General features: G+C 42.2%; 1 protein-coding gene across 2 annotated transcripts in view; it reads right to left on the reverse strand.

Moving 5' to 3' along the window:
- Positions 1 to 25,569, reverse strand: part of NPTN (neuroplastin) — a 53,267-nt gene extending 27,698 nt beyond the window's left edge. The window contains exons 1-2 of one of the 2 annotated variants that reach the window (XM_071813741.1): positions 25,355 to 25,569; positions 2,082 to 2,429 (exon numbers count right to left, since the gene is read on the reverse strand). In XM_071813741.1, the coding sequence (XP_071669842.1) occupies positions 2,082 to 2,429; positions 25,355 to 25,442 (436 nt within the window). In that variant the 5' untranslated portion in view covers positions 25,443 to 25,569. The remainder of the gene's footprint in view (positions 1 to 2,081; positions 2,430 to 25,354) is intronic. The other variant, XM_071813740.1, reaches the window with a different exon arrangement.
- Between the last annotated feature and the right edge of the window lie 2,268 nt (positions 25,570 to 27,837).

Raw genomic sequence — 27,837 nt, forward strand, 5'->3', positions numbered from 1 at the left:
GGAAACTCCAACGCTGTTTAGTCAGAAAAATCACCATTTCAACTACAAATTGTGTTCGTGCACACAGCACGGCAGATGAGACATTTTGGGCAGCTTCAGATACGATAATCTCCATCTTCCAAGGGTGGCTTAGCAACCTACTTCCCCCACTTATCTCCGTTTCCAGCATGGCTACGCAGGAATTTGATGTCTAGCAGTAGCTGGTCAAATCTCTGAACATACGCAGTATTACAGAATGTTAAAGTATTCTGTCCAATATTCCCCCTCGCAACGAATAAAACACAAAAGAATTAACCCGGGCACAAGGCACTTAGCAATAAAGTCACAATACACACTCCAGAATTAGTAGAATAAATCAGATGCAACAAGACAACGTTAAACTGGGGAGGAAGACAGAAGGTTAAACTCTAGTCCCTGGAGCAGGTTAGTTATTAGTATCAAGTGCCTGAGAGAGGAAAAACCCATTTTCCATACGGAGACATCTTCACAGTAATTCACTCCCAAACGGTGACTTGTCATATGAAAAAGGATTTTCTCCCTCAGCAGGTTACTAAAACTGACTAAACACAAAGCGAGGAGCACAGGACCACCACAGACTTGCCACACACTAGAAAAACTAAAGGGCTAAACAGGGGCAGGAGGGATATCCAGGAGAAATCAATTCCTAAAAGGCAAATTTTTTAGCTTTTTTCTCAAGGTGGTATCATTTCCTAAACTGACATGGCTCTTGCTGTTGGAGGTCATGCAAGCCATCTACCCATCGGAGTCCTTTGGTATCTCAAAGCACAAAGGCAGGATCGGGCATCAGGACTGCAAGATGAGCAGGTTCGAGCTGAACAACCCAAGGCCACTTCTATTTCAGGTCAATTCATCATTGGGCGCACTGTTTTTCCACGTATATCGATGTTGTTTCCATTTTCCAGAGGGAAGGTCTCTGATCCAGCAGGGCCGACTGCAGCACTGTGCTTCAGGGAAAATTTGGTGTGTTTTTCTTTTAGGTATCCAAAATCACAGCTGAGTCACAATTAGAGAGTTTGGCATTTATGTACCCAGACAAAACTCAAAGTGGTACACAAATGATCAATTTATGCACAGAGCACAATAGCAAGGTAACACCTATGCCTTACTCTTTGCTGTCTTAGGGCACTGAGAACTCACCGAGAACACAAGTTGTCCTGTACCTCCATGCAGATTTAATCCACTCTACCTATAACTCATTAGACATTTGCTTCTTCTCATCAGCAACTGCAAGACTTGTGCATCTTACGGAAAATAAAACGTGGTTCTTCTCTGCTGGCTCTGACAATATAAATTCCCAAACTGGGCTGGGACTGCTTTAAAAAGCAATTCTCTGCCAACCATGCTCACTGCTTTTGAAAGCTTTTCTGCTGCCAAAAGTTGCATTCTCAGATGAAAGCCATTTAGCTAAAGTTATTAGTTCAATGCTGGGGGAAGATATTTCACCCCTCCTTTCATAGGCTGGATTAAGAATAGCTGCATCGGTTCAGTGCTGCTGCATCAGAGAACTCATTAGGAACATGCTGCTGTTCAGAAAGGAACAGAAACACCACGACTTCATGGAAAAATCTAAACATTCATGGTCACGTGTAACTGAAAGGGAAGGATCTGTACAGAAGCATAGATGCAGCCAAAACCGCGTGAGAAGGCATTCAGAGAAATTCCAGGAGAACAGAAGAAATAAAAATAAAATGGTTAGACCTGGGAAGAACACAAAAATCAAATATAAAGGCACTCACGGAAAAGGCAGCATTAGAGTGGTTGGGAACCTACTACGAAACTAAAAGGGGTAGGGGAAGAAACACAAATTCAACACCGGGCTGCTTTTTTTTTCTCCACACAGAAGCTATAAATGGATCTATAGATTTTCACAAGTCCTTTTTGATCCTAAGGAGAAGAGACACAGATGGCAGACAACGTCAGCACTACAGGCAGAGGAGCAGCCTGGGGTTCCAAACAACAGCACAAGGTAGCAGAGGGTTTGACGGGGGTAACGGGGGGGTGAGGGTCACTAGACTGCCTCTAGATACTACAGTACCACTACTACAGGGTGCCAGACTCACTCTGAAGGACGCTTATAGTAGCCTGGGCTCGAATCCACGTTATGGAGGGATTTTGCCTCAAGTCATTCCTCCTGGGATCGTTGCTGGCCCTGCACTCGTAAGTCCCAGAGTCTTCCAAGGTAAGGCGGGTTATTCTCAGCACACTCACCCCATTCGCCCCGTAGGCAGTGTTAATGGTGACCCGGCGCTTCCGAGCGCCGTCCCACAGCTGTTTGAAAGACTCAGCCCGGTTGACTTCAGCATACCACCACTGGATCTCTGGAGTGGGGTTCCCAACCACATCACAGTACAGTTCAAAGGCGTCCCCCGTGAGCTTAGTTTCTGACATGGGCGACTTGACAAACCCAGCTAGAGGGAGGGGCAGCAGAAACGCAGTGACAGAGCGGCAGAAAACAAAAGATCTTTTAAAGAACAAAGCAATGAGGTGCAGAAAACAAAGAGAGAAGACATTAGCATCTACAATAACACAACTTTTCTAGAACAAGCACAACGAGGAGCACTGGTGGCTGGAGGTCGATGGTTTGAGAGCAGTATACTCCCACTTGACAGTATGCACGGCACAAAGTGCTTTTCTCCTCGCCGCTCTGGGGATTCCATCCCTGGCAGCCGTACTGGCGAAGCCAAAGGCTGCAATGCCAGTTAGTACCTCCAAGCCGTAGAGCAGACTGATTTTTCAAGCCTTTCTCAGTTGTGTGGACCTTGTGATCGGTATGTGTTAAGTGTTCGTGGCCAGATGTGTGTTCTCTGAAGAGTTTTCTTGCTTTATTCAACCAATCTACAGGGGAGGGAGGGGTAAAACCCTAACCTGCTGCCCTATGCAGCCCGCAATGGTGAGCTCTGCTTTGACCTTTCCTTCCATCTATTTTGGACTTCCGAGGCGGGGAATTCCCCAAGACACAAGTGACCTACTTTCCTGAAGTAGCCGGATCGCCACAGCTCCCAGAGTCTCACAACCCTCTACGGTAAAGGAAATTTCAGTGGTATATACACACACAGGCCAAAAGATCATTTCATTAGTGAGGAAATGGACTAAGGTGCTTCAACAGACCACACGATTTTCCCCTTCTGAAATGTGACGCGGTGCTGACATTTGAGATCAGGCCAAAGTCTCCTTATTATGGCACGAAATCCTTCAATACTTACCAGCTCCAGAGCTGTGTTAAGAGCGCAGACATGCTAAGTTGTCCTTCAATCCTATTTTCAAAAGTATCTATTGAAAGCAGGGTTGCCTTAAAGCCAGCCTCCTTCCCTGCCCGGCCCCTCCTAAAACTAAAAGATTAGAATGCAGCTGCCCAGACAGATTATGCAGCAAAACCCGTCATATTGCCGTGTTCCCTGGGACTTCTCATCAGCAAACAGAGCTAGAGTGCCACACAGCTGATAAAACTGTTTCATCCCCCCCCCACCTTTAAATTCACAGCTTATTTTCAGGAAGAGGATTGGAAGACAATTCTTTAGAGAAGGGAAAAGGTGGCCTTAAAGCCTTGTAAAAAATTCTGATGCACACTCATTGAACAGTATTCTTCCCTCCCATCGTTTGACCGCACTCTAGAAACAGTGACACAAACAGCTGTACGCTGACAATCACAAGGGTAATTTGCACTAGAGATGTATCTCTAAAAAATCACCTGGGCAAGAAAACAAGATCAGGAGTCTCCAGAGCAGAAAGAGAAACTGTTCCTCGCCAGCACAGTCCTGTCTGAAGAGCAACTGTGCAGTAGCTGCTACAAGAACGCTCAAAAATAAGAATTAACAACCCCACAAATTGTCTCAATTAAACTCATTTAACAAGGATTCTCCAGCCTTGTGCTCCAGCACCAAAGAAGGCGAGCTCTCTATGAAAATATCACTGCAAATAACACATTGCTGCAGGGGAAAAAAAAGCTATTATATGAGAAGTGCCCTAATTAGTAGCAGCTCCAAACCCCACTCAGCCCACGGCCGTGGTTGTTTCTTGAGGTTAACAAGGATCGCACTGTTTTCACGCTGCTGGAGATGGGGTTATGACCGTGCTCTGCTGGACTGTCCACACGTCAAGGGATGGTGAATGAGGAAGGCTTTGTATTCCCATCAAATAGCGAGATCGGCATTTATCTCAACGTGGTTTGCTAGACGCAAAAGACTAAAGCAGCAGCATATGGCGTGGGCGAGCTTCTTTCCAAATCCTAGCGGTTCTCTCTCTCTTTTTTCCTACTGTAATATTGAAATGCCACTCACAGCCAAAGAGATGATGGTAGCTCAGGAAAGATTGCTCAGAAAGCGATTCCCCTTCTACAGGTTCCCAGTTCCCACTAAACACAGATGCACAAAGATGATGAACTGAAAGCCATCCCTGCAGTCAAAGGCCAAGTGACCCCAAAACCCTAAAGCCGCAATTCAATCCTATTTCTCCAGCTGTGCCGGCTACTAAGCAACCACTTCTGCAAGAAAGGCTTCTTACCTGGCCTTGAAGGGCTGTAATTGTACATTTTAAAACAACTGTGAGCTGCACTGCTGCTGAGGCTACACAATAGGCATGAAAGAGGACTAAATCCTCTTATTAAAAGGAGTACCAATAATTTGAATAAAACAAGCTGTCAAAAGCTTTCGGTTTTGAATCTGATTCTGCATTTGCTAAGCTGTTAAAAGTGGTGCCATTCTGCATAAAGCCTAAAAAGAATTTTAAAATATTAAACTGGACAACTGCATCCAAAAGTCTGTATAGTAAATATTCTCTGTGTTAAAGTTTTACACCCTACGCTTCCATCAGTTCCAAATCCTCTTGTAAAACAATGTCTCAGGTTATGATAAATTTCAGTACAATGCTATCATCATCTCAGTAACCATGTCATCAGCACAGATAACTCCATAATGATGGCAAAGAAAAGAGCAAACTGGATTTGATGGGCCTCCACACCCCACCAAGAGATAAAACACACTCTTTAAAAACGTATTCCAGCTTCGAATAAAATCCTGGCAGGACAAATGGGAACAAGGGTGGTAGAAAAGCCTCCACATGCAAATTAATAAAAACTTTGCATTACAAAGGCCTGGCAGTGCTATTAAAAACCCTACACAAGAGTCTGGGGTTAATGTTTTGCATTTTCAGTCGTTCAGAAACAGCAAAGGCAAGACATCAAACAGCATCAGTAAGCTGAGGTGATGCTTCCAGCTACTGTGCATCTGCCAGAGGGCCATTTCCAATTAAGATACCCAGCCAGAAGCTACAAAAAGAGCTGAAATCTGCCAGTATCAGACAGACATGTTAAAAGCGAAATAAAAAGAAAAGAGAAAAAAAGGCTAAATATTCCAGAGAACGCTCCCTGTAACACAACAGGAGTCTGGAAGTTGAAGCACTCCAGCTTTTTGGCAATTGTTGGCCACTTCCATAATTGTTCAAAACCAAACAGAAAATGACATTATACAGATTTCATTGCTTACATAAGAGGCTTTCAGAGCCCAACAGTTTCCTTACTTGGTCTTCTCCAAGCACGGTCCTCTCTGCTTTGTTATTACCACGTTCTGCACAATTCTACAGACAGGAGCATCAAAAGAACAAATACACCCCAAAATACAAACAGATCAAGGCAAGAAGAGGTCAAGATTTTTGTTCAAGTGATCATGCTCTAGCCATTTAAAACTGACAACCTGCCCTTCTTTGTAATTTCTAGCTGTCTTAGTCCAAAAATGTAAACCGTAGGAAGCACTGGTTGCAAGAATGATATTCAGCTCCAGCTTGCAAGTGTCAGCTCCGCAGAGGATAGCAGAGAACTGCAATCAGCATGCAAAAGCTCACAAAGATCAGGGCTCTTGGGAGGCAATAATCCACAGATCATATATTCAGATCATATAGATCCCTGCGAAGCAGCCAAACAGACCAAACTTGAAGTGAATCCCTAACATCCAGTACAATAGGAATAAGCACTTCAAGTGCTTTCCAGAAAATCTTACTTTATTATAATTTATTCTATTTTTATATTATTGATAGCTGTATTTATTTCATTACAGGCATCAATAATTTACTCTGTTACACAGCGAGTTTTCTCCATTTAAATGGTTTGTGCCTTTTGTTTTTAAGACTAGTTGCTATCACGCATAAAAGAACAAGGGGAAAAAAACCCCTATTGTTAAATATCCCTCACAAGGACTTTACAAATTTTCACAATGGACCAGAACACAAGAAAAAGCAAGCATGATGGTCCAGAAGGTGTAGCTATTCAAGTACACTATTATATTTCCAATCATTTCTTTTTTTAATAATTGATGGTTGACTGAAAGCATGAAGAACAAGTGGCAATAATATTCAATCACTTCTGAAGCGATGCTTGTTCATTGAAGATTTGATCTCAACCACCAATCGAGAGGATAAAGGTGAGGAAAGCAATGGACTAATGCTCTAAAATTAGAGAAACAAAGTAGTTGTTACATGAAACTCTGCCAAAGATGAATGAAATCCAGTGCACAGCGGGGCTCTTCACATTTGCAAAATCTGCATGTTAAAATTTGTACTGTAGTGAAGAACTGCTAAATCCAGGTTAAAAATAAAAATGCATTCTGAGAGACAGGTGCACTTCAACTGGAGTGGGAGAGAAACTAAGAGCTATTCAAAAGGGCAGCCAAAAATTTCCATATGCAGTAAGAGAAACATGTACAGCAGACTCCCTGAGCCAGAAAGCTGGAAAAGCTCCACATTAAACAAATCCAGAGTTCAGAGGAGGAGAGTGGACAAGAAGCCTAAAGATGGAGAGTTTAAATGAGCGTCAAAAGCTCAGCTTCACCAATCCTGAGCGACCTGTTTTCATTAACGAGGCTTTATCAATGAAAGACACCTTTTGCAGATTACTTTTTCTTCCATCAATATTTATGAGCTACCTGTCGGCTGAAATTCAAGCAAGGCCAAGCCAAGCTACATTCCAGTTTGGCATATAAATGAATCGCAGTTTTACATACTAGCAATACCCCTTCTGACCTCAGTCGGTAGCAGCACCCTTTCCAACTTGTGGCTATTTTCCTCGTCAATAGAAGGCAGAAAACAGTCAGGAACCGAGTACCTCTGGAAGAGGTGCGGGTGGGAGAGGGAACGGGGCTTATCCTCTTGCTGACACCATCATGTAACTGTAGGATTAAATAGAGCACACAACTAGATATTTATGGAAATACTTCACTATAATTTGACTAGCTTTGGAAGCCTGTAAGGTTTGGATTCTACAGTGGCTGGAGCCCAAATGGAAAAGTGACACAAAAGGTAGTTCCTGAATAGCTTAAAACCAGTATGGCAATGACAAGAGCTTCCCAACTTCCTCACCTGCTAGAATGAACATACAAAATAGGATATCGATAGAGAAATCGATTCTTATAAAACATGCTAGCAGTGATCTACCAACCTAAGAACATACAGAAAGCAGTACCTGGCAAAAATCAACCTTGAGCTGCAGAAATGATTGCACTATTGATTTAAGCATCCTTTTGTTACTGAAATTAACACGAGATGCAAAAGAGTCAATGCCAATGGCACTGGAGAAGGAAAGCAGGGAAAATATTGATCTTCCCAGGTCAAAGTCTGGTTTAAAGAAAGAGGTTTAAAAAATAAAGCTAGGTTTTGCCTTAAGAAAATGTAGATAAGCGCTAGCTGAGGAAAGAAACGTTAAACCAGTCCCAGCAGAAAGAAGCCCTAACAACATTGAACAAATTTCTTTATGTTTTACATATATCAGGTGTGAAGATTAAAGCTGAAAACAAGCACGAGCCCATCAACATCAAATAGCAAGAGGAGACGGTCTTGAAAATGGAATCTGCGAAGATCAGGAAATGGGAAAATACAAAGCCCAAGAGCACAAGGGGCTGATCAGAGCAGTTCAAAGCAGGACACAGGCACAACACACAAAGGTGACCCAAATGAAGGAAATGCAATATATTTCCAAGGACATTTTCAATTTCAGCTGCAACAAAGCAATTTTACTGTCAGGGCAAAACAGCGCATGTCTCTGTCGAGGAAGATAATGCTCCTGTCCTGATACTATCTCTATCTTGTGGCGAGTTCCACTTAGATAAAGAAAGAAAACATGGTTCAAAGCTCAAAAAAGAGAGTTTGCAAAGCTAGTGAAAAAATAACCCAACTTTCAGCATGAACCCGCAATACACAGATAAAATGTAGACTCCTTAGGGACTGAACGCCTTACAGATTGTCTACATTGGCAGTGAAATCCATCATGAAAACAGCAATAGGCTGATGTTTCCTATTTGTCCTATTAACCCACCATATGTCTGCATTTCACTGCTTCTCCACTGCTCTCAGGCCTTGAGCACAGTTCTGGAGGCTGTATTTCTGTGCGTTGGTTGAGAGCTTTGCCTGCAACTCCATTTATTTATAGACTGAATAAAGCAGAGCTAAACTAGCCCTTTGTTGTTTCCCTTTGTCTCAGAAAACCCATTTAAAATTTCTTCATTAATGTAATTTATTTTTGTAAATACATGCCTTCAGAAGAGCCTTTCCTAAAAAAGCAAAAAGCCAAATATCTTTCCTAAAGTGAAGTTTTAGATGTTCTACAGACCAGTGTTATCCAAAATACTCCAGGTGAGATACCAATATGTTACTTCAGCAAATGCCATCACCCTTGGTACCAAAGTTGCACCATCGAAACAGGGATTAGTGGTGGAGATTTCAGTTGGGTCTCCTCATTAAGCTGTTTTTACACCTTTTTCCCACCTGCTATTCTGGATTATGCAGGCTGATTTTGTAATATATACATTAACTCTTCCAGCTTCCCCAAGCTCTGCATAAGTAAAATGAAGCGAAGCTTTACCAGCACATGCTTCAGAGTGACTAGATAAGTGGTTTCACCTTTTTGTAGTGGAATTACGAATAAACTATGAGAATTCAAAAAGGAAGAATATAATCTAACATAACCAATTATGTTATGCATGCTCCTGAAATGCTGCATTTGTGCCGTCTCAGAGACAATCACCTTGTTCCAAATTAAATCTGGTGGTGACAGCAGGACTCAGGGTTACAAAACCTGTTCAGGACATCAGGAAACAATTGGGTAGATTGTGGTTTCAGAGAAGGGGACACAAAGCTAAGTGCTAGCTGTAAAATACTTCATTAAAATATGAAGGCACAGCTTACTTTCACCTTTATTACACAGCAACAGACTCAGTGATAACTTGCATCAGAATACCAAAGAAAATTACCGTAAGAAACTGCCCTCCTCCTCACCCCTCTCCATTTGCCTTTGCGCCCATCATCCAGGCTTCCAAAATCAAGCACCAGGTGCCTGCTACTCAAACTGGTACTCTGTCTAATTAATACCTTTTGCTTCTTCACTGAAGGGTGTTAATTAGTTGATAATTTTTTTGAGGGCAGAAGAAAGCCCACCATCACTTTGACAAAGAATTGCATTTTTGCTTCATTTAGGATGGGCAAAAGGCTGCCTAATTAATGTGTAGTTTATTTCCAATACTCACCTTTACTAAACCAAAGTATTTGAAAAGAGTCAAATCTACAAAAAAAGTGACAGCCAGCGGGAGAAACCTGTAGATATCTCAATTCCATGGAAAGCACTAAAGCATCCTGCCTGGTTTTGCCTATTGTTTAGTAGGTTTGACGGTTTCCCATTCTTTTATCACTAGAAAGCATGGGTTTTAATCATATCAATGGCAAGAAATGAGTTCGGGTTTAATCACTGCACTGATAAGAGATGTTTTACAGTTTTACAGTGCTGCAGGTGACTCACCAGCTGCCATAGCATTCCTACACATTCTATATTGCATCAACCTTTGGCTATAAGTGCACTGCACCAGTTCCATAAACTAAAAAAAAGGCATTAATTTTGAGTCTGTTTTGCCCTATTTAGTCAGCTACAGAAGCAGCTTTAAGACCAGTACTTCCATGTGCGTATCAGATACCCAGATGAGCCTATACCGTCTATAAGCATAATGAGAACTAGAGCGATACATGAAATTAATTCCTGCAATCTCATCTTGCAGCTTTATATAGCTGAAGGTAGGTTATGACTTGCTACAGAGGAAAATGTTACCCAGAGAGCATCATCTAAAATGCATGAGCTCATGATGTAGCGTTAGATTCATTTCACAGAGAGGGAAACCTGAGGATTACTTTTCTCCAGGTCCACAGACATGAGGATTAACATTTTCTGGATGCAGACCAACATTCCTTATTTCTCTGTGCATTAGAAACCCGGGCTTAGTTTGACATGCAAAAAGATTTATGGACGAACTAATTTCATTTGTTTGCTGAAGGAAAGTCCAGAGTCCTTACGTTTCAGAGCCTTCACTGCTGCAAGGCCATCTGGGAACATGCCCCACATAGCCAAGAGATGCTTCTCTGGCACAAATGGATGGGGAAAGGACACACTGATCAGCTTCTGGGTTATAAATCAAATGCATTGAGACTGGAAAGGATTTCTGAAGGTCCTCTGGTGCAACCGCCTTCCCCAAATGTAAATGCCTTAGATCAGGTTGAGGCCTTCAAGCTGCCCATTCATCTTCTCCCACATACATTCACTGCAGATGCTTTTATTCCAGAGCTTACTCAGAATAAAAAAGCAATGCTCAGCTTCACACCACAATGATTTCCGAGCGCAACTATTATTGTACGGTCACTTTTATTATGCAAACACTGATCTCAGTAACCATAATTCACTGAAAAACAAACACACACTTGAAAAAACACATCAAATCACAGTTCATAAAAACATTACTGGATAGAAAAAGATACTGGTGTGTTGTGGCAGTTACAGCTACATGCTTCAATTTCATGAAATTACTTTCACCCCAAATATATTCTCATTATATAAACTGTTTGGGTTCAGAACCCTTCTCTGGGCATCATTCTCATTCGCACATGATTTCATGCATTGTGGGCAGTGTTTACAATCCTGCTTTTGCAACAACCCCGTATCTGTATCTTTGATACCACAATGAAGACATGAAAAGAGATTCAAGTCTGGAATACCCAGCAAAGGAAGAACAGTCAGAAGATGAAATTAATACCTACTCCCTCATTTTGGCCCCACATTGATGTCACCCTGCTGGTTACAGTCACCTTTGGCAGTGTAGGAGTACGCAGACCTTTCTTCCTAGTTCTTTAGCTGGAAAGAACCAGGTTCTTCTAGTTCTCCAGTATATAGTCTGAAGTAGTAACCAAAACACTGACTTGGGAAACTTGGTATTTTACTTAGTTACCGGAAAAAATGATGCAACAAAGCTGAAATACATTCCACTTTAAAATTATAAGCAAGCCTTGATATCAACATTTATTTGCTCACTTTGTTAACTCACCAACTCCTCTATTTTTCTATAAGGGACCTAGAAGTGCTGGTAAGTAAAACAGTGGTTTACATGTATAAACTAACTATTCAGATGACCCATGAGAAGCAGACATGGGGTTAAAGATGCTATTTTTACCCAGGCTTGTCCCTAAGGTCTGCTCTGCAGTTCCTATCATAGCCCATTTTCCACTGAGTGCAAGCTCTATTTCCGATTTATAGCTTCTTCATTATGAAAGTATTCCCTTTTTTTTTTTAAGCCCATCTGCTTAGAGGCATCGGAGGAGTATTAACGAGAAAGCTCCAAGCCTCTCTTCTGCCCTATGAGTTTGTTTATTAAAGTGATTCTCTCTGTTTTGGTTGGAGAGACATTTTTAAATATCACTGCAGACATGATATTAAGTCATTCTCTTCCATAGGAAGGTAAGAAAATCCCTCATTTACTGGGACCAACACTCCCCAAATGAACAATAGATTAATGGAGACATTTCAAATCCAGCTCGGATCAGTTTTAAGACACACATGTCAACCTGCCTGTCAAATAATTAACGATGTCCAGATCAACAGTAAGTGCACCAATTCATTCAGTGCCTTAAAAAGCATATTTCTTCATATTTCAAAGAAACCATTAGAGGCTATCAGTCAATAACTAACCTGGCTGTCTTTAGAGCAGCTCACGTATACCGCAAGCACCACAGAAGATGACATCCTAAACAGAATTCTATTTAGCTATGTGGCATTTCAATCAGGTGCTTTGAAAAAGGCAAGTCTGGGTAACTTCATTTGGCAGTTTGTGTAGAGCAACAACTTGCCTAACACCAATTAAACAAATGCGGGTGACGAGGCCGCTTGAGTGATCCCAGGAAAACCGCAAATCATTCCTCAGAGGACTCGCATCTCAATTCGCAGCAACGCCAGCAGAACGCAAGCCAGTCTTAATATCAAAATAGCTTAAAATACAAAAGAGGTTTGTCATAATCACGTTCCTGAATACCACATGGATGGCTGGAAAAGGTTCCCCCGGGCTGACTGCAAACCGAAGGGCTCAGCATTGCAGGACTGATCTGTCACTCAAGTGACTTCAGGCAGTTCTCATTTTCTGATGAGGGATCCAAAGCAGATATATAAGTGGTAATCAGGTTCACTAAGTAGCCACCTTGTGCTATAAACCATTTCTAATTTGGAGGTCAAAAGTAAAATCCCCAAGTGGCTGCTGGAATCAGGCACTCAAGCTCATCACCTGAAGGAGCTGGACCGGTTCCTTGCCTGGTGCTGGCACAGCGCAGGACGCTACGCTAAGCCTTTTTAGAACTCTCTAATTGTGTAGCAAACGCTGCTCTTGCAGGCCTGGTTGTTCAAAAGAGCCCACACTGTCAGGAAGCTGGTCTGAATGCATCAAAAAGCATTTATCACAATAGATTTTCTTCCATATTGAATTTGTAGACTACTTTCTCTATGGTTTTTCCAAAGATTAAGCTTGCATCATCCTCAGAATAGGTAGGCATTCTTTTCCTGTTCTTTCCATTTATGCTTCTCCCTGGCACAACTTAGGGACAAAAGACTTACAATTATCCATGCAGGGAGAGAAAAATAAATAAGCCAGCATTTATTAGGTTTAACTCCTTTTTTTTAGGTCACTACAGAAATATTACTGTTATAGTTAATGAAGGTACAATAATTTCTCCAAAGCAAAACCACACAGGAGCAGAAAAGCTCCTGTATATTGCCAAAAATTGTCAACAACTAAGAACCCACTCCTTGGAAATAAGCAGGAAGGAATTCAGCTTCACAGCACTGAAAAGCTGAGTTTCAGCAGACAGCAATTTAAATTTGTCTAATGTTCATGTGTAACACAGCAACTGAAGTCTGCAAGCTAAAGATCTGAAACAAAAATTAAGACCACCAGATTTGCACCCTACAGCTATTGAGAACACTATGAAATGCGATAACAAAAAATATCTTGTGTTCAGATTAGTTATTTAAAATCCTCAGACGATGCCATTAGAGAGCTAAAGGTTTAAAGTACTCCTCAATTTTGCTTTGACCTTTCCTGATCCAACAAACGTGTTTGAAAGGAGACTGATTACACTTCTCTTTAGCACAAAGGAAGCACAGCCTGAATGGCAAACCTCTTTTCTCCCCTTTTATGCATTCTGCAGAAGTCCGAGCTGCTGTGTCTCATCTGTGATGAAGAAGCAGGACATTCCAACCTTTTGGAAGAAATGCCCTTTGCAGAACGGTTGGGTTATGTAAGAGGTCACACAATCTCAGGCAGGGCTGAGAACAAGTCATTCACCGAAAAAAGAAATTTAAAAATCCATCTACATGCACAAGAAATGCTATTAGCAGAAGGCACAACGCACTTTAGATACATTTAAAAATGTAAATGTATAAAATACCAGCTCCATTGCAGGAGATGGGTTTAGAGGAGGGATGTTTTATTTATTTCAAAAGTTTATGGGCTCTGTAGCTGGAGAGAATGACTGCCCGCTAACTGCTAAATTCAGAGTAACACATCTCCAGCAGCTCAGGTCTTGATCTCCCCGGTCAGACAAGCTACAAGCGGCAGCGGGCAGCCCAAAGCCAGGTTATTCTCCAGGAAAACATTATAATATACTCCAGTTACAGGAGAAGATGAAGGCAGGAATGAAATGTATTAAAATGTAGTAGGGATGCCACAATTCGTTTGCCACATTTATGCCCATTTGAAAATGGAGATGCTTGCTTCAAGTTGCATTTTTGCATATTTTTCCCCAAGCCACTTCTACAGGGTTGTTCAGCTTCTCCCGTTTCAATGATGCCTCTGACCATAGGAAGGTTTCGCAAACTCTGACATCCACACCAAGCTGTCTACCGACTCTTCTTGCTTTTATGTAGGATGTGCCAAGGGAAATAGCCTTTGCCTTCCCAGCGCTTTGTGCCAGCACACACAGCTGCATCAGGGTTACGCCATAAATCGGATCCTGCCTCGGACCAGGGGGTTGATCTCGCATGGCCTACTGACACCACTTAGATTATGAGTACTAAAATAAACTGCTGAGGGCAGCTCCTCTACAGCATCAAACGTGGCTATTGATGAGATGAAATTCAAGTTCGGTATTGGTCAAGATTAACGCAAGCCTAACGTGATTACCCACACCATGCACCCACATCGTGCACCCTAATCCACACGCAGAAATCACCTTCCTCCAGCCGCAGGCTGCTCATCACCAGGAACCGAGTCACACGCACCTCCTGACTTTGTGTCACCCCCCTGCTCCAGATGAGTTGCAGACGGTTGACAAACCCCCACCAAATGCCAGTTGTGGTTAAAGGGGTCAATTTTAGCTGAGAGAGTCAGCCTTACGCTTGAAACACGATGTCCAGCCCTCCTGTTTAGGCTCCCCTGCTCCACAGCAAAGGGCCAAGGAGATTTGGACTCTTCAAGTAGTAGTCAGCATAAAAGGCAGCTGACATAAAATACTGACAGAAACCTGTTCCTTTGTTCAGTATAAAGAGGCAAATTTACAAAACAACCCCGCATACTAATCATAAGTGGAAAAAAAACCCAAACAAAAAACCCAACCCAAACAACAATAGCTGTATCTGCAAGAATGAAAGTGAAGCCCCCTAACAGTTCACTAAGTAGTTTTTAAACATTCATTTGGAAATTCTTCTGATTTTTTTGAAGTGAGCAGCAGTACCACCACATCACCAATACAACGAATTTAAACAGATAGCTTGACAGGACTGAAATCTAGAAGACTGAAAGGCAAGGGTTTGACATGACTTCACTATAAAACTGATGAGATATGAAAAAGTACAACACAGAAGCCAGTGGCAAGACCCAGCATTAAGAGAACTCAAGCCTGGCCTACTCCATATACCAGGGGATCCAGACCCAGCTGAGATGTATTTAACTACATTTTAGAGATTTTTTGGTGTTTGAGATGAGTATAAATGGTGACCTAAACAAGTTGTTTAAAATCTAATTTGGATCATCTCCCTTAAATCGAGTAAGAAAGGCACTTCATCTACTTAATATCTCAGCACCGATAAAAAGCTGTCGTACTTAACATGATTACAACACTAAGAATCTTCCATGTGCTCTTGAACCAAAGACCACATTCAACTGTGCAGCCATTTTACAACAGCATTAGAAGATATTTTTAAAATACCTTACTAAAGACCAGACAAATCACACTAAAAGAATTTCTCCTGTACCAGGATAACGGTGGTGGTCATGGCAAGAATATAAGAACAGGGCAAACATGCAGTGATCTTCTGCCAGCCTGCAAAAGTTCGGTGCTGAGGGTTTTCCTAAAACAGAGGTGATGTTTTCATTGCCAGAAAGCAAGTTTATATTTCCACAAAGAAACCAAAAAGCTTTCTTTGGTAATTTTCCATCTCTGAGAAGCAAGAGCTCTGTTTCAGTTTGCAAAAAGAGGACAACAGTTTAATATTTGGAAAACCCTTCGGGAACTATAAATCCATTTATTTTTGTCACGCTGAGGGCCCAAAACAGGAGAGCAGCAACGCAGGACAAGGTACTCACTGGGCAGCAAATGTCAGATTAACATTCAGTAGGTGCTGTTAAAAGGATAAATCATCTCTACAGTTAATTTTCTTTAAAAACGGGAAACAAAACGTGATAACGCTTTGGAAAAAAATGTGAATGTAGGCCACTGACAAACAACGGTAACTCCCAGATTTTTACTGGGTACTACAAAGCCACAGACCTTATTGTATCTACTTAAAGCAAGAAAATGAAGATAGAGGTACAGGGACAGAAAACAGGTCTGTATTCATCTGTGCCCTTTCACAGTTCCTGCCTTGGCTATTATTTATAGCTCCTTAAAAGCTATTTCTCTCCTGTCATTTTTGCCCCATTCTCCCAACTAGTTCTCTTCCTAAAAACCAAAAAACAACTTTCCCCCTATCCCCCTTACTCCATATGGTTCAAGACTGGGGTCACTAAATTGATCCTCGTATTGCTAAAAATAGGAGCTTTGCAAGTCTGCAGCTTTGCTTAAAACAATCTTAGACCCTTAGCTGGGACCATAAGTTGCCACTGAGCACTACAGAACTTGCAGCAAAGTGCTGAAAAACCTGTCAAGTGCAAAATTTAACTTAAATCCGAAAGCAAACCATTAATATTGCACATCTAAGTCTCATATTTGGTTCCGTACCCTCGAAACTGGGGAGATACGTGAACTGTCCTGTACACTTCAAGGAGTTTGTTTCTAGAAGGAAAGAGCTGGGAAGGGAACGCTGCATTACAACATATTGTAAGGGGAAAAAAATGGGGAGCATTGCACTGTAACCAATCTAAACACAAATAACACAACAGAAGGCAATGCCTTTTACAGTACTGAATGGTTACAGCCAGGTACTCAAGCATTATTCCCAAACCTTTTGCATCAAGGTACAAATAGGATAAAGCTCAAGTATTTCCAAAAGTGCGAGAGTCAGAGGTGACAGCACTAAGATTGTGGGGGAAATGCAAAGGTGAGTACAACCTAAAGCGTTGTATGATGGGTGCCAGTCATCAACAAAAACATGAGCCCAAATACAGTAGAAGGGGGAGAAGACAATTTTGTGAAATGCAACTTTTTCTTGGCAGTTCTGAGAACACTGGTGCTGGGCCAGAGACACACACTGATCCCAGGGCTGCACAAAGGCAGGAAACTTGTAAAACCAAGAAGGTAAGTACCCCGAATTACACAGAGAAATAACTGGCAGTGTTAGTTTGTAGATTATGGGGGCCAAACAGGCACCAAATATACCACTTTTTAAAATAACATGAAGCACAAAGGGAGCGGCAATCTGAATGTTACTAAGGGCAGATGTAGAGCAGCTGTATAAAAGAAAAGCTCTCCCAGTCTAACTAAAACATCTATTTCTTCAAATAACTGCTAAAGACAATCCTTTCACCTGCAATTTGGAAATATCTACACCAAGTCTTCCAGTATGCCTGAGACATACCCAGATTTTGCCATCAGGTTAAATTAAAATAACCTGTTTCTGATGGGATGGGTTATATACAGCACAGCACCAGTAATGGCTCTTGCTCACTTTCTCAGGCTTTTTCTGCATGAAAAGAAGAAAAGCCAGACCAGGCAAGCTGTAGCTTCCCAACATACATCAATACAGAAGAGGAGTCCATCCAGAGGAGACTTGAATCTCCGAGTCACAAAACCTCCATGTTCAGCTGCTTCAGGATTTTGAAAACACTTCCCCAAGGTAACTCTTCTAGCGAAGTGCTAAACCTTGACAGCAACTCACCCTTTGTGTAGCCTGGCAGTCAGCACCAGAGAAAGAAGTTTGCTACAGAACTTGTTTTACCACATGCAAACATTGAATGAAATGATATCTCCAAATAATTAAGTTTCCTATTCAGACACATTAAGGTAATCTATCAGAAGCAAAAACTAAGCTGCCCGATTGACCCTACACTGAAAGTCTTCAGCTACCAACTCAAGAAACACAGGATAATGCAATTCTGTTCAGACTAAATGTTTACTTAATTGGTGACTATCTGCCTTAAAACTGCAATTTTTATATCCTATTACCACATTTCTTGCTATACTAAATTCACCAGACTTACTCTCTCTATACATATATTTCCTCCACATCATTAATTCTTGGTTTTGATCTCAACCTCTTAATTCCCTCCTCAAACCTCACAAGAACAGTTTTCAGTCTTTTCCTGCTATGAACCCCCTTTCTGAATGAAGATGACCCAGGACTGTAGAGTACAAATCAGCAATATGGAGCAGAGGACATCATCTGCTGAGGTCTACCAAACGTCAGGCAGTGAGGATCCAAACGTTACAGATTTCCTCTTTCTCTTGCACAACACCCCAGCATGCACTTTGTTATTAAAGACTCAACTATGAAATTTTATTATATAAGTTTTAAATTAAAAAAATATATAATTTTGGAAAAGACTAATTCTCCTGCAAAGCTCCTCAATATCTCAATAATTGTATGCAAAGATTTTCCTTCCTGAACAGAATTTTTACAAGTTTTCTAGACTGAGATACAGATCTAAGAACTACTTCCAGTTACATACTGCAATGTGTTTTTCTCTTTTCAAACTATACCCCAAAATGTGAATTAATATGTCATGACACTTCTATAAAAATCATAGAGATATGCAACAGCATAAAGTATGAGAGTGAGAGTCAGCTGCTTGTAACCTTGGATGCTTAATGCAAAGCAGAGAGAACAAAATATTAAACTATCTGTACATACAGGTTAGAATACCTCAAGCAGATATTAACAACCAAAAATACAATAAATGGAAATTTGCTGTCCCTGAAGATATATAGAATACAAAAATCAACAACATACTGCAAAACTGTATGTTATGGATCTTCTAATTGTTTGCTCTGACAGCCTGCATAACAATGGTCATAACTTCACTGTACTGAGATTAAAAACGAAACCCAAACACACAGGAAGCCAACAAAAAAAACAGAAACCAAAACCACCCATATGCAATTCTCACAATGTCTTTGACCATCTCAGATCCTGTATCAAGGGACCTTCCTTCCCTTTCCAAGTTCTGGACCATAATATCAGTTTCAGATTTTCCTCTAGCAAGAAAGCATCATGTAATATTTTGAAGACTTATGTCAGTCATTACATGTTTAACATCATGGAAAGACAAGAGCTTCTTAACATTACAACACTTGCGAGAATTTAACAAGACTAACAGAAACAGTGCAGCTGAACTCCAATTTATAACTGCATTTAAACCAGTATATCATCACTTAATTATTAGGAGTTTTGAATGAATATGATAGGAATTAAAATACTTCTACTTAAGCAAGTTCAAGTTGTGAATGTAGATTATCTTTGTTAACTACCACAAAGCTTTCCTAACAGACGATGCAAAAAAGAAAATAAATCCAAGAGTGATCAGTCAAGATGGTATCTACTTGTTTTTTAAAAATGCACTCAAGCATCTGCTTTTTGTCAAGCTCCTGCTGAATGCCTTCAGTGAATTATTGCAGTCTGCTTCGGGTCTGCCATGATGCCTGTTGAGAGCTTACCGCATTGCCAAAATCCTTGTCAAGCTCTTTTCTAGGCATTTAAGTTCAATTTCCTTCTTTTTTTCATTTAAAATGTTCTTTATCAGTTTTACCAACTTCCCAGAATTATTTTTTTCTTCCCCACCCACTTTTACTGCTGAAGTTTTGGACTGATTGTGTCTTTTCACACCTTCCCTTTTCTAGCCCATTATATTCCCCTTCCTCTTATTTTCTCCTATCTTCAATACGCATTTAGTTCAGGTTTCCAAGCACACACATAAACTCTAGGGAGAGCCACCACGATCCCTACGTGCACCCACAGCCAGCAATAATCCACAAAATGTGAGAAATAGTAAATACCTGCGCTACTTAGTTACACTAAATAGCACTTTCCCTCAACAGAATAACTAATGTAACATTTTAAAATACTTCATGTAAAACAAGCCTATAGGAATATAGTACAATCTAAGCCCACTTTTTTTTCTTTATTCAATCCAGAACAGGACATTATGCTCTAAAATAATTTATCATTCTTTATTATAGCAGAGGCCCACAGCTCCTGACAACATATGATGAGGGACCCTTCACAGCTTCAAAAGTGATTGTCTTTTTTCTTGAATGAGTTTGCGTCAGTGTGTAAGCAGTGACTTCAACTACCCGGATGACCCAGATAAGCTTCAAGCTTATCAACAGGACATGAATTTTTAAAAGTCTACGGTAGTTGTCTTACTAGGGGATAAATATTTTCAAGTTTTGACACAGACACATTCAATCCAGGTTGAAATGATATTTAGACTCAATCTCCTTCAACACCAAAAAGAGACCATGCAGTACAAGACGTCAAAAAAGCGTTTAACTCAGAGTGAAAATAAATTTAATGTCAAGTCATGCAAATAACACTTCAGATAACTATCACAATTTGAACTAGATATTATATTTGATACAGAACTTTGATAGCTCCAGAGTTAACATTTAACAGCCACTCTCCTCCACCTTTATATAAGTCAGGTTTCATATTCTAACCGGAATATGAAATTATGAAGTACCCATAAAAACAGAGAAGGATTTCGGGAAGGGAAGAATAACAGACCTGTACTGCCCGCCTGTGGTTCAATAGCTTGCCCATGACAATCTGACCTCCTACTATTAAGTTAATAAAAGCCAAAGGTGGCTCTAGAGGAGAAAGAACAGACACAGTTTCCCTAATTTAGGAAAACTTTTAGCACTGTCCTATATAAGAGCCTCATAACAAAAAATAAAATCTCATTAATGTAGCTTGGCGTTCCATTGTGTTTTTTTCTGAAATAATAGTACAAGCAGATGGAAAACAGAATGAAATTAAGACATGATGGGTCTCTTCAGCTTGCTTCAGTTTCATCAGCTTAAGTAGGGGTGGATGCTTGACAAGATAAAACAGGTGATGCAAACAGGAATGCCATCTGCAAGACCCATCGAGTGACTCTTCCACTGCACTGAACCTTGGTCTGGTCCCAACTAGAAGTGTGTCCAGTTTTATACATCACACTCCAGAAAATGTGACTGAAGAAAAGCCAGAGAAAAGCCCCAGGAACAGCCAGGAAAATGCAACTTCCCAAGAGCAACCATGGTAATTAACCTGGAGAAGTACAGCAAATCATTGCTGATGAGAAGGTAACACCCTACTCCCCACTCTAAATTGCAAGGATAAAAAGAATAAAAAGCCCCAGACGACAGGAAAGCAGGTTTAGGTTGGATTTCCAGATGATTTTTCCAGCTAACAGATATGCAGAAACAGTTTATCTAACTTTCAATCTTAACAGGTTCATCGGTGGGAGCTGCAGCAACTCCAGCACTTGAAGAAGAGTCTGAATGCTCCGGCTTTACCACCCAAGGATGAATCACAGGCTAGCATTGTCCTTCGAAATGCAAGTTTTTACAATCGCCTCCTCTCAAGTAGTACTTAGAGCAAATGAAACAGCTCATTGTGAAGGGGACAATGCGCCTCATTCATGAATTTAATGAGAAGTAGTCTTCAGACAGTAGTCGTGTTGCAAGGACAGTTAACACTCTCAGCATATTCATCATCTAAAAGCAGTTCCACTGAGTTCCACTCGCTTTGAACTGGGTGTCGACAGAACTAAAATTAAAACTATTATTTGAAACAACTAGCAGTTTATTGCCTCTTCACCTGTTAGCTGAGATCTCTCAGAATTCGGTGCAATTTTTGAGAAGGATACATACATTAGTCATATTGCTTGTTTTTAATTTTCCTATGCGGGAGTTGTAGGAGGAAGGAGAATAGCAATGGTGGGAAAGAGAACAGAACTTTGAACATTCTCCTCGCTGCTCAGCCCACACTCTCGCTCCATAAATGCTGTATGAAACTGTTTTTTAGTTTTATCTGGGGACCATTAAAATCATGTCAGAATACAATCAGTGCAAAATGGATGAGAATCAGCAGTCAGAAATAGCATAACAAGTATAAAAGCCAGTTTTTTCACTTGCTCTTTTAAGAAGAAACTCATTTAAGAAGCTACTCTTTCCTGATTTTATGGTCATTTCTGTACTGGTTTCTGCCAACAGAAAAGCCACACACTTTTTTTAGCCAGCTAGCTCTTTCTCATTCATCCAAACAGAGGATGAAGAGAGCAGAGCTACACAAGCACCACCTAACTTACTTGCTTTTATTTCCACTTATGTCTAGCTTTGAATAACCCAAGCAATTTTAATAACGCAGCTTTCAGTTTTAAAAACGTGATGTTTAAGAACACCCTCCTCTACAGAACACATGATTTGGTTCTGGTTTTAAGCACACTTCGCCAGACCAAAGCTCGGAAAAGGGAGGAACTTGAAAAATTGCTAGCAATTCAACTCACATGTCAGTGTGCTGAACAAGCACTCTGGATTTCATGGGGGCACTCCAAGCATCTATTTTAGACAACAGTCAAATACAACCATGCTACTTTAACTTCAAACACTTCAGCCTGAAATTATTAGTACACTGAAGTCTTTATTTCTAAACAAGCAGCTGAAGAAACAGAGGTATTACAAAGGTTAAAAAACAGCAACTGGAAAAGGCATGTTATTCATCACCAAACAGCAAGTCAAGCACCATTCTATAAGGAGGAGGATGTTTGTTTTGAAGCACTCAAGTGATTTTCCAACAAACACCAGTTGGAAACTACAGGTTTAACATAGATCATCTTGACAGACTGGCTTTTTCCAGCTGTTCCTCCTCATGTTTCTTCGTCTCTCTTCTAACCCTCCTTTCTGCCACTTCATCTAAACTACGCTCTGGATACGAGTGATCAGCTAATGTGCACCAGAAATGCAGCCTTGAAGAACCTGACAAGTTCCTCAGAATATTCAGGAAAAGTTAAATATCTGACATGCATTTTTTTCTGTGATCTTTAGGTGCTTATGCAAGAGTTTAAAAGTAATCCATGCAAGTGTCAAGAACCTACTTCCAGTTTTAGTAAATTTAAGTCTACAGTTGGGTTGGATTACACATATTCTAAATTACATTAATTCTGGAAAACTCACTGACAATTCAACAGTGCTCTCCAGGGAAAAAAGGTGCTTCCCACAGACACTCAGGATTCCACTGGGCATTTTCTGTGCCAGGTGAGTGGTGACCTTCCCTGCAGTTCCGACAAGTTCGTTACCATTCCTTTATCATCCTAAACTAGCATGGTGTTACTCTAGGTTCAACAAGTTCATTACCATTCCATTATCACCCTAAACTCACACGGTGTTACTATACGTTCAACAGCACATGGACTATCACCTTTTGCTCCATATCAATAATAAGTAACCTAATTCTTATGTGCATACTTTGGGATCCTTCTGAATACCTTCAAAGCCCACACCTGTGTGTTAGACGATTTTTCTAAAAAAAAAAATAAAGAGTTGTCGCTGACATACTTGCACATGCCTGTTCAAACCACAACATCATTTTTTCTAATGACTTACAAGGAGTATACGCAATTCAGGAAATGGCTGTACCTATTCTTCATGCCAAAGCCAAAGAGGAATTGTTCCATTTCATTAAGCATCTCATTTGCCATTATTTGCTGCAAGAAAAGAGTTCTGCTGTGGCAGGGACCACAGTCTTTAATTTTTTTTCCCCTTCTGTTACACCAGCATTCAAATTGGGGTAAAAAATCAAGAGCAGCAATAAACCTTATTCAGAAGAACCTCCACCTTTCACTTGGCTTCAAAGTGCTCTAACTCCTTTCCAAGAAAATTCACACTTGCCTGTGTAAACTCCTACAGCAGCACAGACACTCAGAGCCTCCCTTACCATTTAATTGCCTGGATGACCCTAGTAAATCAAATAAAAATTTAATGAGCTTTCATGATACACCTGGGGTCTGCAGTCTTCGATCTGCTACTGCTTGGCTACCTTCATATCAGGTATGGAAGCCAGGATTAAGACACAAAGAGGCCGAAGCCTTCCACCTATCCCAAAAATTTATTTCATTGTTGACCTCCAGACATATAACTACTGTCAAACACCAAATGTTTGTACTGCCTACCAGCTATTTGGAATTGTTATACCAGCTGCCAGCATTTGACACCTTGCTTGCTAACTCTGCACAGGAACAGCTTCAGGCACACAGCTCATTTAAACTGGACGTCAGAAGACGCTTCATCCAAACACAAGGGGAAACACCCACAGCACAGGCAGATTAAGCCTGAGATGATGCTCAGATAGCACAGCTATCACATGAAGCAGACAACATCTCTGTAACAGAGCACCAGACTCTGCCACTGCTCAGCCCCACTAGCACATTCCTGCCAGGTCCCTCATTCCCACTGAACCCAGTGGAATTTGCCCAGACTCTTTTAGGCTCCACAAGAAGTCCCTCATATTGCAGAAAGCCCACAATGTTCATTCATCCAGCCTGGATGTCAAAGCTGCTTCTGTTTGATTAACAGAGGCTCAGTTCTAGCTTCAGACTGCAAAATCTGCACATACTAAGACAATAATTGTGATCTGGGATCTTCGGGATGTTATTTCTTTTATTTATATCTCTCCTAACATTGTCAAATATGCTGAAAGCCTCATTTTTTTCTAGAGCAAGCAGCTGACATGCTGCAAGGCAAATTCACCTCAGTAGAAGGAAAGCGCTAGGACTGAATAATCTCTGCAGAGTAGAAAGGAAGAGGGAAAGAATGATGAAACGACAGAGCCTTGTGTGGGACTGGTAGATTAGTAAGGCATCCCTTCCTATTAGGTAAATTTTCCCCATGCCCATCAACTGCGAGCCAAGATCCCTGCTCTTCACAGCACTTACAGGCCAAAGCACCCCCGCCATCAGCTTCACCATGATGCTGCATAGGAAGCCGCTTCGGAAAGCCTGCGCTTGGGCACTCCTGGAGCGGGTAAAACCTGCCTTCCCCGCCACACGACAAAACACACATTTTTAGAGCGCTGCAGGACCCTCCCTGGGAGCAGGAGGCTCACCCGGCGTCACTCCAGCCCCTCGGCCCCGTTTCATTCTGCCACTAATTGTCATGCACTTGGCTGCAAACTCCCAGGGAGGAGGCACTCCGCGCCACATTCAGCTCACGCTATCCTTCAAGGAAGAGAGAAGGGTGGGTTTTTTGATTTTTTTTTTTTTCTTGTTCTTTTACGCTCCTATCAGAGGACCTCTTCAGTTGCTAAGGAACTACGGTTTTATTGCATTATAAATGATTTAAGGCAGCCCGGCAGATGCAGGTTCAGTAGGCGGGAGGATATGTTCCATTTTACCGGCAGCCTCAGGAGAAGCGGGGGGGGGGACACCCGCCACGGTGCGGCCCTGTCAGCGCCCCCTCCCCTGAGGGAACCGAAAACACGGGGGGGTTCCCACAAAACCCTGGGTCGCGCCCCCCACACGGGTCCAGGGGGTCGAGCACAGCGCACCCCCGCACCGCTTGACCTCCGTCCCCCGCCACAGCCACCCCCAAAATAACCAGGCGCCCCCACAGCCCCGCGCCCTCCCCACCGCCCCGCCGCCCTCACCGTTCTGCGCCGCGGCGGGTCCCGGCAGGAGCGCGGCCGTCGCCAGCAGCAGCGAGAAGGCGGCGGGGAGCGGCCCGGAGCGCGGCATCCTCCCGGAGGGGAGGCAGGAGGAGGAGGAAGGGGGCGGCGGGGCGAGGCGGGCGGCGGCGGGAGCGAAGCGGCTCCGTCCTTCTCCGCCGACCTCCTACCGCAGCGCTGCGCCCGCTCTCGCGACGCCGCCGCCACCTCTCGCGAGATTTCAGCGGGGCGGAGGGAGCGGGATGGGGGGGGGGGAGGATGGGGCGTGGCGCCGCCCGCCCCTCTCGGCCGCCATGTTGTCGTGAGGAGCGCTTGACCAGAAACTGGTGTTTTCACATAACTAAAAACCTGGCACCTCGCCCCAGCAGGGGGGAAGGACCGAGAGACATCGGACTATGAATCCTTAATGTAAAACACAGTCTCTTCCCAGAATATGTACTGATACCTTTATACATACTGATACCGGTATTTACAAGTTAATTTAGGAGGAAGAACCAAGAGACATCAGACTGCAAATCCTTAATGTAAAACACAGTCTGTTCCCAAAATATATACTGATACCTGTATACATACTGATACTCGTATTTACAAGTTAACTTAGGGGGATGAGTAGCCAAAGTACCAGAAATCCATATCTTAAATAGATGGATAAGGGTTCCCCTTTTAATGTATTATTTTATATAAACTGAGGCAGGGTCGGGTGGTCTGTAAACCCTGAAGTACCAACCAGCGGGGAGCAGGGGAGTGAAGTTACAGCCGGGATTTTGGGGGATATTAACAGGGGCTTTTTGCCCTGTTATGTGTGCTGACCTTTAGGTACAACACATATTGTTGCAATATAGTTATTAAAAAGATTGTTTTGCTGAGAGATCCTGCCTGAGCCGATTATATTTGCAGAATAATTGTCTCCTACATTGTCCCTGTTCCACCCATCAGCTTTGTGTCCACACAGATACAAAATAACAAAATTACTTTAGACACCGTATTATCGATCACTGCTACTCATTTATATTAAAAAAATGAAGGAGTTAATGTGTTTTTTCAAGCACCCTCTCCTTTTGGCACAAGTAGGAATCCAAGGCCACAAGCAGCAAAGATTTTTCCCCAGGTTAGTGGGGGAGCTGGGGGCAGAAAGCACAAAAGCTCATTCCCGGTTCACCAGACCTGCCAAGCGTCACAGAAAACGTCCGATGCCGAGCTTTGGGCAGGTTTTCTCTTTATTTCCCTGTCTGTAAAACACACATCCCAGGTCAGATCTACTTCTTACGCTCCAGTTGCTTAGCACTGTGCTGGCGAGCCCAGCCCATGGTAAACTCAACGTGGTATTTAAGCCAGATTTCAGTTTGCTGTTTGCTCGGGACAAGACAAACTGCTGGATCACGCTGCTGAATGTGAGTCTGTGCTATCGCACACCCAAAGTGAGGAGACACAGGGGTTGCAGGAGACCATGGGCCGGACCAGCAAAGGAGGATGCTAGAGAAAAAAAGAAGGGGGGGTGGCAGAAAATCCCTGAAAACCAGATTTTCTGCAGACTCCTCTGTTTCCAACACAGAGATCTCTGCAGGCATTGGTGTCCCCATAATAGGGAGGGCTGGTTCATCCTGGTTATTCTCAGCTGATCATTCACAAACCGAGTCCTTCTATTGCTGGCTTGACTCAAAGACTGAGAAGGGAGATCGAACACACCTTTTCCATTAAAACCCTGCTCCTCACTTGAAGCCAGGGAAATTGCTGCTCAAGCACTTCAGGACTTGGATGACAATCTTCACAGGGCTGAGAAACATTTGGGCATGTACAGGTGCTGTACGTAATCCCAGCTGCCCCTAAGTCCCCAAGGATGCCGCGGTGCTCGATTTGATGTGCATCGGATATTCCACTGTGCCGTGTATCCTGCGCCGAAGAATTTCCATGGTACATTTCCATGACTCACTATTCATGCCAGCTGAATCATCTGTGACTCTACTATTTGTTTTCTTGCCATGGTGCAGAAACATCCTTTTCCCCCCCTCCTCTCTGTGGAACAGTTCAAACAGTAGCACTTGCAAACCAAAAGGAATAGGCAAAAAACCATGAAGGTTTCACACAGCGGTGTTCTTCTTTGCACACTTCGCATGGTGTTTTGCCTGCTGAATGCTAGCTCCAGAGGACTTTGCTATAGCTCTCCCTTTTGCAAACACCCACTCGGTATTAGACCTTACCTACACTCGAATGTTTTCCAAGTTTGGAACTAGTTAGCGCTGTACTTGCCTCTGAGCATGGTTTGTATCTGCACAGTAATACTTGTTTCGTAACCATGGCAGCTCACAGTGACTCATGCTGCCAGAGGCCTGGGCCAAAGTTAGCAGAAGGCTTTTTTTCCCCTCTATAACCAGCTCAGCATGCTGTTGTTTTGCTAGATCTTCTCCCCACAATTGCATAACTCACCCGTCAGGTTCGCATTCCTCTGGCTCTGTCCTGGGGACAGC

Source organism: Patagioenas fasciata, chromosome 12 (genome assembly GCF_037038585.1).
Source record: "Patagioenas fasciata isolate bPatFas1 chromosome 12, bPatFas1.hap1, whole genome shotgun sequence".
In the NCBI taxonomy this organism is placed as follows: Eukaryota; Metazoa; Chordata; class Aves; order Columbiformes; family Columbidae; genus Patagioenas; species Patagioenas fasciata.